The sequence below is a fragment of the Perca fluviatilis genome, chromosome 13 (genome assembly GCF_010015445.1).
Source record: "Perca fluviatilis chromosome 13, GENO_Pfluv_1.0, whole genome shotgun sequence".
Taxonomy (NCBI): domain Eukaryota; kingdom Metazoa; phylum Chordata; class Actinopteri; order Perciformes; family Percidae; genus Perca; species Perca fluviatilis.
In genome coordinates, this window is record NC_053124.1 from 37,285,902 (window position 1) to 37,298,057 (window position 12,156).

Consider the following 12,156-nt stretch of genomic DNA (forward strand, 5'->3'; position numbering starts at 1 on the left):
CCAATGTACATGCCATCAACGTGAAACTTAAAATACTTGTTTGGCATGCCACTCGGAGGCTCTGGATGTGTCTATATTACTATTTGTCTACTGAATGTTTCCTGCTACATGTCTATTTGTTGAATGTATAGAGAGTTAACACCTACCGAAGTCAAATTCCTTGTGTAAGTATACTTGGCCAATAAATCTGATTCTGATTACAGAGTTGTTCCTGTTAGTGGCTTTAATTTCAGAGAATGTTGGAGCCATAATATATTATGTATTATAGTTTTGCATTTTTCATTAGTTTTCGTTATTTCGTTCGTTTTCGTTAACGATTATAACCTTGATGGCACGCTGGTGACCAGGATGCATATTGTCACTGTCGGGCTTCTGGTCACCCTTTAAGGCCCTGTTTACTCGAATATGCTCGCAGGTGAAAACGACAAAATATTTTATCAGATGTGCCTTTCGTTTAGACGCCAACGGCCTTTTTGGGGCTTAAAAATGCAAAAAAGTGAAACCACCCTTCAGAGTGCAAATCTTAAAAAACGCTCCACCATCACTTTCCTGTCTAAAAGGTAAAAACACACTGTGTGTGTTTGTGTGTGCGCCTGTGTGTGTGCGTGCCTGTGTCTGTGTGCATTGGTGTTAACAGTAAATACCAAAAAATAAATAAAATAAAGTAAAATTTAAAAATAAATTAAGGGGGGGGGGGGATTGCTCCCTTCTTTCAAAACATTTTCAGTAAGACAGGGGTCCCATCTTCTCAGAAGTCTATCCCCCTGGAGCCTCAAGTTGTGGGTGCAGTTTTGTGTTTGACCACTGGGGGGAGCAGCGCTGCAGGGAATGCATGAAGGTGATCAGCAGCCACAGGTACAGGTGTGTGGCAATCAGCAATCAGCTTTCTGCAGTCAGCAGCAGCATCAGCTTGATTTGTGTTTAACTGAAAAGAGGAATGAAGCTTACCTGAGATGAAATGGACTAAACTGGATCACACCTGTACTACGGTGAGCATGTCTTTTAATAACTGCACTCAAACATATTTAATGTATTGGACATTAGTTTGAATCAGGGGCGTCAAACTTAACCTTAACCTAAAATGAAAAACCTTTTTTGGTCGTCTTTTTCGACACTTTTGTGGCTTTCCCACCAATGTTTTTGTCACTTTTTTCAACGTTTGTCGACTTTGTTTGAGCCTTTGGAAGTTTTGCCCCAAATTTTAAAGTATTTTCTTTTACATTTGTCACGTTTCTGACATTTTGTCACTATTTTCACTAATTTGTACATATTTGTCACTGTAACATTTGTGTCCCTTTTGATGACACTGGTTATTTATTTAACTTGTTAAGAGCGTTGCATGGAACCATCCACATTATTTTTGGGGGCAATTTGTTTGAAAGAAACCCAAATTTCTGATATAGAAACTTTTTGAAAATGGGTCAGATTTGACTCTGAGGACAACAGGAGAGTTAAACTTCACTGAGGGCCAGATGAGAGAAACAGTCTAATATCTTGACCGTGTTATTGTATGTCTTATATAGCTTTCTTACTTACAGTTTGGGCCTCATAAAGCCCCCCAAAAAAGTCAGAAAAAACTTCCATAGCCATCATGGAAATAAGCGACAAAAACGTTTTAAAAAAAGCAACAAAAGTTGCCCAAAAAAACCCATCAGAAATGTTTGCTGACCGTGAAGTTTAGGCACCAAAATGACTCGTTAATTTAACCCTCATGTTGTCCTCGGGTCAAATTTGACCCGTTATCAAAATGTCTATATCAGAAATATGGGTTTCTTTTTAAACAAATTAACCCAAAATAACACCGATGCTTCCCTACAACCCTCTTCGCAAGTACAATTAATGATCCTAGACTTTCATTACATTTTGACCGTTTTCTTCAATTTTATAGCATTTGAAAAAATTGTCTAACAGTATTCGGACTAAACTTTGAAATGAACCAGTCTGTGATTATTCATCAACATACATTACTTTAATATTAGTCCAAATAATTCATCATTTCAGCTTTTTTGACTAAAACATTTGGTATAATTTTCCTTTTTTTTTTTTTTAAAAGAGGTTTATTGACCATGAAATCCAAAAATAAGTGTAACAGTATAGTGGTAATAAGTTGTTGAGTGGCACGTATACAGTACTGGTGGTAGTGGACAAAAAAACAACAGTTAAAAAAAAAAAGAAAAGGACAAAAACACTGAAAAAAGTGAGAGAAAAAGGGACAAAAACTTTAAAAGAAATTGTCAAAAAAAGTGTTCATTTTCTATTTTGACCTGCGAGGACAACAAGCGCGTGGTCGGAGTGAAGACCAAGGGAGGGTTCAGTTCAGGGAAGAGATGGTGGTTTGGATTCAAACTCTCCCGAGGAAAACGAGCATTTCCTGGGTGACAGGATTTAGTTTTCCCCGTGCATGATCAAAAACCATCCCAAGAGAAGAAAGAAGAAAGACCCGCTGAAAGCAGAAGCTAATCAGAGATCTCCGGTCGGATTGTCTTTGTTGTTTAAAGCAGTCAACACAGCCGTCATACGAACGCTAAACACAAGACGTGAATATAAGATATAGATATGTGTTCCTGTGATGAGACAGCAGAGAGCCGGGATCAGCGTGGAGTCTGTGATACACCGTTCCATGTTAGGAAAGACGGGTGGAATGGTACTGCGCACTGAAGGGCAGTTAGGTGCTTCAAATAGTTGTTAAATTATGGTTCATCATTAGATTTCTTTGCTTCAGGGGTGTGTGTGTGTGTGTGTGTGTGTGTGTGTGTGTGTGTGTCTCTCTCTCTCTCTCTCTCTCTCTCTCTCTCTCTCTCTCTCTCTCTCTCTCTCTCTTTCTCTCTCTCTCTCTCTCTCTCTCTCTTTTTCTCTTCTCTCTCTCTCTCTCTCTCTCTCTCTCTCTCTCTCTCTCTCTCTCTCTCTCTTTTTTTTTTTTTCTCTCTCTCTCTTTTTTTTCTCTGTGGTCAATTTATTCATAGAGCACATTTAAAACCAACCTAGGCTGTTATATATATATATATATATATATATATATATATATATATATATATATATATATATATATATATAAACAAAGGAAGACAATAAAAGCACAGACACAATGAACATCATAAAAACAACACACTTCTATACAAATGTCCCGAAACTAAATGGAGGAGTGATGAAGGGTTAGGAGATCAGCAATATATAAAGGGGCCTCCCTCGGTCTGGTACCAGTCAACAATCTAGCAGCCGCGCTCTGGACCAGCTGCAGGCGTGATGAAGATGATCCCAGAATACAAGGGACTGTAGTAGTCAATACGAGAGGAAATAAGAGCGTGAATAACAGTCTCCGAGTCCTTGGCTGTGGCTCGGAGGTAGAGTGGTTGCCCCCTTAACCACAAGGTTGGCAATTCAGTCCCAGGCTCCTCTGGCCAAGTGTCCCTGAGCAAGACACTGAACCCTAAGTTGCTCCCCGGATGCTGTATGTATAGCTGTCCACTGCTCCTAATACTTAGGATGGGTTAAATGAAGTAATAGATTTTCACTACTTGGTACTGTGTGTATGTGACGATTTAAGAATAAAGTTTGATCCTTTTTTGATCCTTAGGACAGAGGAAGGACTTTAGTTTAGCAATAGTCCTGAGATGAGAAAAAGCTACATTAACAACAATGTTAATTCTGGGTCAAAGATGAAACCTAGACTTCTGGCAAAAGGGAGCACACTTAAGGCTAAAGGGGGGGGGGGGTGTATGTGTGTGTGTGTGTGTGTGCGTGCGTGCGTGCGTGCGTGCGTGTGCGTGTGTGCGTGTGTGTGTGTGTGTGTGTGCGTGCGTGCGTGCATGCATGAGTAAATGGTCAGTCACTCTTTCTTCTCCTTTGTTTGGTATCGTAGCTCTGAAACACAAAGCTGTGTTCCCACACTCAACACAAAAGTGTTGTACTAGTACTAATACTACAGTGTACAAGTACTCTGTTACAGTAAAAGTCCTGCATTCTACTGTGATGGATGATAAACAGCCCAAAATCTATACACTGAAGACTTATGTTTTTGCCTGTAGTTAGTTTAAAAACCCAACAGCCGAGGGAACAAATGATCTCTGATATTGGTTTGGGCTCTTCCCTGATTGCAGGAGTCGCAAAATATTTCATCTACAAAAAGGGGAAAAGCTTGGTTTGAGGGCTGCAGCTAATTCATTTCATTATAAATTCATCTGCCCGTTATTTTCCTCAATATTGGATTCATTGTTTGCTCTATCAAATGTCCAGAAAATGGTGAAACATTTCCATTCCCAGTTCCTCAAAGTCCAAGCTGATGTCGTCAATAGTCTTGTAAGTCCAAAACCGAAAAGATATTTAGATTAATATGATATAAAACGGACAAGAGCAAGGACAACCTCCATATTTGAGAAGCTAAAAACAGCATTTTTCTGACATTCATTTGAACAACTAGAGAATGCGCTGCTGAACAAATGGCGGTGTGAATGCTGTGTGCTGAAAGGCTGCCGCTACACTGGTGGCTGACTGTGAATGTGTGAGGCCTCCTGCACACAGGCTGCGTGGCGTGAGCATGTCCGCTGCGTGGCGTGTCCGTTTTCATCTGGGCTCCCATGTTAACAGGTTGGAGCGTGCACACTGCCTGCGTGACACGCGCTTCTCCCGTGCATGCTAGAAATAGGACCGACACCTATTTTTCACACGACACGCAAGTGTTTTAGACGCGTTTCCAGGCAAAATATAATCCTATTTTAAATTAAGGGTCAATATAATAAGTCATTTTGACACGAATACATTTAATAAATGACATTTTGATGTTTGAAAGTCTCTAGGTTTTGACATAAAGGCAGACATAAATGTAATTAAAAAAAAAAAAATAAATAATAATAATCGATTTTCAAATATTGCACCTGTCAATAAAGAACAAAATATTCTGGAGCCTAATTTGCCGTCAATACTGCCGATGTTGTCTTTGCTGTAATCAAATCAGTATATATTTATGTTTATGTTCATGGGGAAACATACATGTGTACAGACAAGGCTAGCAGCAGCGCCGCATCAGACACGTTTCTGGACGAAAACGCCACGCAGCCGCCACGCAACTGACTGCCTAAGAAGAAGGTGAAGTAGTAGGAATGTTTGTTATCGAAGCAGTTGGTGATTATGTTGATCTGTCGATACTAATCGATGAGTCGACTGATCCGATGGTTGCAGCTGTAGTTTGGGAGCCGCCGGCCTCGGGGATGACTCCCACGGGAAACTGCCGCGGCGTCCTTAGCGCCTCGTTGACGCGGTCGATCAGCATCTTCTCCTCTCTCGCCGCCACGGGGGGGAACCTTTGACGCAGGGCGTTCAGGAGAAACGCCTTCAGGTTCCCCGGGAGCGCCCACTTCCCTCCGGACCCGTCCCAGTTTGTGGTGACGCACCACGCCCGGTATTTCTCCTCCGGGGTGACGAAACGGAACAGCAAGCAGCCGTAGCGATCCGCCCGGCCCTGGCTCATCCGGAGGAGCGCCAGGTGATCCTCCGGGGTCACGTCGCGCATCGCCACGTCCGGATGCTGCCGGGGACGCCGGGGGATTGAAACGTCGTCGGGAGAACGGGGAACTAGAGAGAGAGAGAGAGAGAGAGAGAGAGAGAATCAACTGTACATGGTCTCTTTTCAAATCTCTTTACATGGTAAAAGAAACTGGTATTTCCCGTTTCTGCATTCTAACTTTCAGCCCGAGTGCTGTAAAGACTGACAATTATACCTGAGGCTTATCTTATTCTTATTTAATTTTCAGGTCTGGTTTGAATCCTACTTAAAGAACAGGGACTCCTTTGTGTCTATAGATAAACATCTGAGCGGACAAATATGAAATGCGGAGTTCCCCAAGGCTCCATTCTGGGGCCTCTTCTGTTTAACATCTACATGCTTCCACTGGCTCAGATAACAGAAGACAGTTGCAGTGATTATTTGTCTATAAGCGTTAACGTTTGCTGGCTGTGCGATCACATCAACACACAGTCACATGACTTCTCAAACCTGACAGAGGTTCTCCGCTCTCCTTCAAAATGTCACAATTACCTTCCGTTTCCATGCGTTGAGTTTGTCTCTGATGAAGCTGTGAGGACTGAGCTTCCTCTTGATCATCTTCACTCTTCACAGGGACAGGAGTGAATGGGAACTTGGTGATATCAGCCTCCTCCAGCCCTTGAAGCTGCTCTCCCTCCTGACTGCTCCAAGGTTCCTCCGGTTCCTCTTTAATGTGTCTCCTCAGACTTCCTGCTTCTGTAAAATGTCCGTCTCCCATTTGACTCCTTTTGTTGATCTGCAGGGTAGTGTTGTTAAATGTTTCATCGCTCTGAGAGAATTGGTCATGTTTGAGAGAGTTTGAACCTGATAGACGTGCACTGCTCTCTTTCAAATAATCACGGTCATCAGTCTCAGGTTCAGAAGGGTCTCCAGTCTGGTCTTCAGTCTCTGGTTGTAAAAGTGGATGTGAGTTCCTGGCTGGTTCTGGTCCTCCACAGTCCTCTACATCAGCTTCTGTTCCCATGTGTTGTGTTTCTCTGCTGGCTGGAGGCTCTGCCTCTCTGTCCTCCTCGGTTTGAGTTTGCTGTGAGCACGGACGACCGACACATTTGTGAGTTTTTACCTGACTCAGCCAGGCAAACGTCTTGTCACAAACGCTGCAGCTGAATCGCTTCTCCCCCGTGTGGACTCTCATGTGGTGCGTCAGGTTCCCCGCCTGGGTGAAACCTTTGCCGCAAAACGAGCAGCTGAACGGCTTCTCCCCCGTGTGCGTTCTCATGTGCACCTTCAGATGCGCCTCACTCAAAGTCCTCAGATCACAAACCGAGCAGACGCAGGGCTTGTCTCCCGTGTGGACTCTCATGTGCTGCGTCAGTTGCACCTTCTGTCCGAAGCTTTTGTCGCATACCGAGCAGCTGAAAGGCTTTTCCCCCGTGTGATTCCTCATGTGTCTTTTCAGGTTCCCACTTCCGATGAAAGCTTTGCCGCACACCGAGCAGCTGAACGGTCTCTCACCCGTGTGCGTCCTCATGTGCGTCTTCAGGTGTTCTTTGCTCAAAACTCCCTGATCGCAAACGGAGCAGCTGAAAGGCTTCTCTCCCGTGTGGATCATGGCGTGTCTCTGTAAATGCTGCCTGCGTGCAAATGCTTTCTGACACACCGAACAGCTGAAAGGCTTTTCGCCCGTGTGCGTTCTCATGTGCTCCGTCAGTTGCACCTTCTGTATGAATATTTTACCACAAACCGAGCAGCTGAAAGCTTTTTCTCCCGTGTGGGACTTCATGTGTCTCTTCAGATGTTGCTTTGTTCCAAATCTTTTCCCACACTCAAAACAGCTGAATGACTCTTTGCCATCACAGACGGGACTTTCTTCACGTTCCAGAGAGTTTAAACGTGACCCACTTTCGCTGTCGTCCTTCCAAACATCGCTGTCGACGCTGTCATCAGTCTCTGGCTGTAAGAGTGGATGTGGATTCGAGTTCCTGGCTGGTTCTGGTCCTCCCCAGTCCTCTCCATCAGCTTCTGTTTCCATGTGTTCAGTTTGTCTCTGTTGAAGCCCTGTTCAAGTGAGATAAAAGAAAACTATTTCATTAGGGGGGTCAGCGGTAGCTGCGTAGCAAACGCTTTCTTTCACCGTAACGTAATGAAAGTTAGAACATGACATTTTCCGTGCTAGATCCTTCAGAAACTGTTCAGTCGTGTTCTCTACTCTTAAAATAAAATAAACTAGCTTCACTTGAACTTGTATGCTCTTGACTTTTGCAGATTGTTTCCGTTCCCCCCCTCCCCTAAAAAGCTATCAACCCTGCTGTTGTCCTTGGGTCAAAATTTGACCCTTTTTCAAAGTTTCTACGTCAGAAATTTGGGTTTCTTTCAACCAAATTGCCCAAAAATATAACCTTTACTCTTCGCAGGTAAAATTAAGGATCAGTTCACTGATTACTTTCATTGAATTTTCAATTTTATAGCGTTTGAAAAAACAATGAAGAGTTTGAGTTTGTGATTATCCACTAAAATTGTAACTATTCGTCAAAATACATTGAGGGTTTTTTTTAAACTCAATTAGGTAAAATTTTCATATAAATGCATATAAACGTCAAATAGTCTAAAAAAAGGGTTTTATTTTACCCGGGAGGACAACACAAAGGTTAAATAACAGCGCCCACGTTGTTCCTACCTTCCTCTTCATCATCTTCACTCTTCACAGGGACAGGAGTGAATGGGAACTTGGTGATATCAGCCTCCTCCAGCCCTTGAAGCTGCTCTCCCTCCTGACTGCTCCAAGGTTCCTCCTGTTCCTCTTTAATGTGAGGGGGGGGCTCTGGCTCCTGCTGGTCCAAACTGGCACTACACTCCTGCTGCTCAGGGGGAAACTCTTCTTTAACCACCAACACCTGCTCAACATCTGCAGGAAACAGGAAACGCACATTGAGAGACATTGCATTAAAACCACAGCCTATCTGCAGATCACGAAGCATCTAGTCTATATCCAAGAAGTTCCACTTCCGGGATTGCTCCGGTGCTGCCGAAATTCTGCCGAAATTCTGCCGAACATCCCTCATTTGGTCTGGATGTCCGTCCCCTTCCTCTTTCTTTGTGTTGGCGTTCTAACCTCCGGTGGATTTATGAAGACTATGGTTAACTGCTCCTCAGATCTCTGCAGGGTAACTCCAGACAGCTAGCTAGACTATCTGTCCAATCTGAGTTTTCTGTTGCACGACTAAAAACTACTTTTGAATGTACACATGTTCCACCAAAACAAGTTCCTTCCTGAGACTATTTTGCAGAGGCACCGTGGCTCCGTCCGGCGCTTAGCACTGCCCGAGACGATTGTGATTGCTGTCTCTGAATCTCCTCCGCAGCACTGTGGAGGAAGGTCTGGACATGAGACAACTGAGCATCAAACAGCTTCACACTCAGCCGTGTCACGTCTCTACAAGATCTACAAAGGTCGAGCCATCTTTTCTGTCAGTGTACATTACATTATATTTTTTGTATTCTAGCAGAGCGAACGCGTAGAAAAATGTAGAGTTGAAGGAAGTGTGTGTGTGTGTGTGTGTGTGTGTGTGTGTGTGTGTGTGTGTGTGTGTGTGTGTGTCTTTGTGTGTGTGTGTGTGTAAGACTCACTGTAGGTGCGCATTTGGCAGGGGATTTTATGGAGCCTCTTTTTAAAAAAAGTTAAATTTCTCAATAAAAAAAATTGCAATTTCACATAATTTGACCGTTTTTTTTTTCCATATGTGTCTAAAACATTGGAAAAGCTAGAGCAGATAATACATAAATAACACTGTAAAAGACTAAACCTGCTATATAAGTCCATTACACTCACTAGATCTGAGAAAAGTAATTCATCAATAGTTGTAATGCTCAAATTGATTTTACATTCATTTGGCTCAAACAACTTGGGTGCTGCGGCTTATAATGGTAGGGAAAACCCTGAACTACTACCACATCTGTCTGTCTGTCTGTCTGTCTGTCTGTCTGTGTGGCCCTTAGGGAAGTTGAGTTTGACACCCCTGAGCTACACCATTTAATAGCAGACACATAGAACTAGTTTGTATCCCATTTTGAACGCGCTGGCTTAAAAGAGCTCCAAGATACAGACAAATGTTATCTATCCTAGGTCTACTGTACTTAACTCTGTAGCTACAAAACGTGTGTGTGTGTGTGTGTGTGTGTGTGTGTGTGTGTGTGTGTGTGTGTGTGTGTGTGTGTGTGTGTGTGTGTGTATAAATAACTTACTCTGTAGCTACAGAGAACAATGTGAGGAAAAAGGTTGTTTTCATTTGACTCAATACAGGGAAGAACAAACTCAACTGCACAACTTCCACACACACACACACACACACACACACACACACACACACACACACACACACACACACACACACACACACACACACACTCCACTCTTAGTGTGTTACATTATATATTTGTTATGTTCCAGCACAATGCTGTAGTTGTGAGTTTGGAGCTAATGCTGCAGACACTAACCTGCTTTTCTCCGCAGCTCCATGTTTAATATCCGGATATGTCTGTCTGAAAACGTCCACTCAACTGTCCTGGAGCCGCGGTTTGGACCACTGTGTCAGAGCCTGACATCTGGACATTTTCCACACATCAATAACAGCGGTTTCTGTCAGTGTTTACCCTCAGCAGACATGCTAAGCTAACGGTGTTCCGGGGCAGAAACAACCGAGGGACTTGAATCCGTCCACCGTCTCTATTTGTCTTATTTCCCGGTTTATATTAATGCACTTTGGCACGGTTTCCTTGACCTGCTTCTTCCCAAAAGTCCTCTATCATCATCAGAAAATAAAAATAAAACCTTAAATCCCCCTGTGAGCTACGTTACCACGGCTCGGACGTTACACGTCGAATTTCCTGGGCTGCGTAGAGAACGTAGAGAACGTAAACAACGTAACAGTAGAGGGAGGAGAGAAAAGAAAAACGGCCACGATCACCATCACCGAACCCACCAGACTCCATGTAAATAATCAGGACTTTTAGCGTATATAGAGCCAGCATATCACCACATGTAAATGGGTGAATTAAGGGTTTATTTCAACAAAACCAGAGTGGTGATTGTCGGAACAGTGGAAAGATGAACCAAGACCGCTTTTGGTAGTTGTATTGTGTTTCTGTCCACTTTGAATGCAGTGTGTTTTACGATGATAAAATGACTGATTATTTGCATAGAGTCTGGTGGGTTTGGCAACGGCCTGTTAAAGAGCGAAGATTACAATAGATTTTATGAACAAATGCTTATTTCCATACGTCCTATCGTCATATCATATCGTTACTGAGAGAAGAGATCCCAGGAAGGAGAGAAAGATCAACTGAAGGTTTAAGGACCAAACCTGCTCTGTGTAGCCGAAGCTGAGGGTTGAAAACAGCGTCCAGTAGCTCCCGTTGTCGCTCGTTCTCCTCTTTTGAACGACAAAGTTCCTCCTCGTACTCTGCTATCGTTCTTTCAAACAGCCCAAATATCTCTTCAGCAGCCGCAGTTAGTCGCTGCTCCACCAACGCTCTCAGCATCTGGACTTTACACATTTTAACTCTGTCTCAGTAAACGCACCACAACTCCATTCAGACACACGGGGGCTCTGATGGAACACACACACACACACACACACACACACACACACACACACACACACACACACACACACACACACACACACACACACACACACACACACACACACACACACACACAGTGTGCCTATGCACTAGCCTACTCTGTCCGAGGTCTATCCCTAAAAAGGACGTTTTCCTCACCACCCGAGGTTTCTCCCTAAATGGGAGTTTTTCCTCGCCACTGCACGAAATGCTTGCTCTTGGGGGAATTACTGGAATTGTTGGGTCTTTGTAAATTATAGGGTGTGGTCTAGACCTACTCTATCTGTAAAGTGTCTTGAGATAACTCTTGTTATCAGAATCAGAAAGGGTTTTATTGCCAAGTACGTTTTTTAACACATACAAGGAATTTGTTTTGGTGTTTGTGCACATCACACATTCTCTAAATGGAATATCAAACAATATAAGTATAGGTATAAACAATATAAGTATATGTACACAGTATGTATTCAATTAAAAATAAAGATAGAAATAAAAAAAATATTATAATTAATAATAATAATAATAATAATAATAATAATAATAATAATAATAATAAAGAGCATTAGAGTAGAGAGAGAACAGTGGCATGAAGAGCCAGGTGGAGAGTCAGGGTGGTTTCCGGGCCTTGTTAATGAGGCTCGTGGCGGAGGGGAAAAAGCTGTTCATGTGACGTGAGGTTTTGGTCCTGATGGACCTCAGCGTGTTTCCCCAGCTTCACATGCTGCTTCCTGTCAGACAGGAAGTCAGTGATCCACCTGCTGGTGGAGTCAGGCACACCAAGCTGGGAGAGCTTCTCCTGGAGCAGAGTCGGGATGATGGTGTTGAAGGCAGAGCTGAATTCCAAAAACAGGATCCTGGCGTAGTTTCCTGTGGAGTCCAGGTGCCGGAGGATGTAGTGTAGGGCCAGGTTGACTGCATCGTCTACAGACCTGTTGGCTCTGTAGGCAAACTGCAGGGGGTCCAGGAGGGGGTCTGTGATGGCTTTGAGGTGTGAAAGCACAAGGCGCTCAAAGGACTTCATAACCACAGAGGTCAGGGCGACTGGTCTGAAGTCA

The 12,156-nt window shown here is 43.4% G+C and overlaps 1 protein-coding gene across 1 annotated transcript; it reads right to left on the bottom strand.

Moving 5' to 3' along the window:
* Positions 1 to 5,584: 5,584 nt before the first annotated feature.
* Positions 5,585 to 8,190, bottom strand: LOC120571046 (zinc finger protein 436-like). Its single transcript, XM_039819746.1, has 2 exons — positions 8,157 to 8,190; positions 5,585 to 7,537 (listed from the first exon to the last, which is right to left on the bottom strand). Exon 2 carries the CDS (start codon positions 7,509 to 7,511, stop codon positions 5,961 to 5,963), a length of 1,551 nt encoding a protein of 516 aa, XP_039675680.1. The 5' UTR covers positions 7,512 to 7,537; positions 8,157 to 8,190; the 3' UTR covers positions 5,585 to 5,960.
* Positions 8,191 to 12,156: the final 3,966 nt, after the last annotated feature.

What these genes read in the sequence shown, in the direction of transcription:
- LOC120571046 (XM_039819746.1), bottom strand. Translation starts at nt 7,511, where the DNA reads ATGGAAACAGAAGCTGATGGAGAGGACTGGGGAGGACCAGAACCAGCC.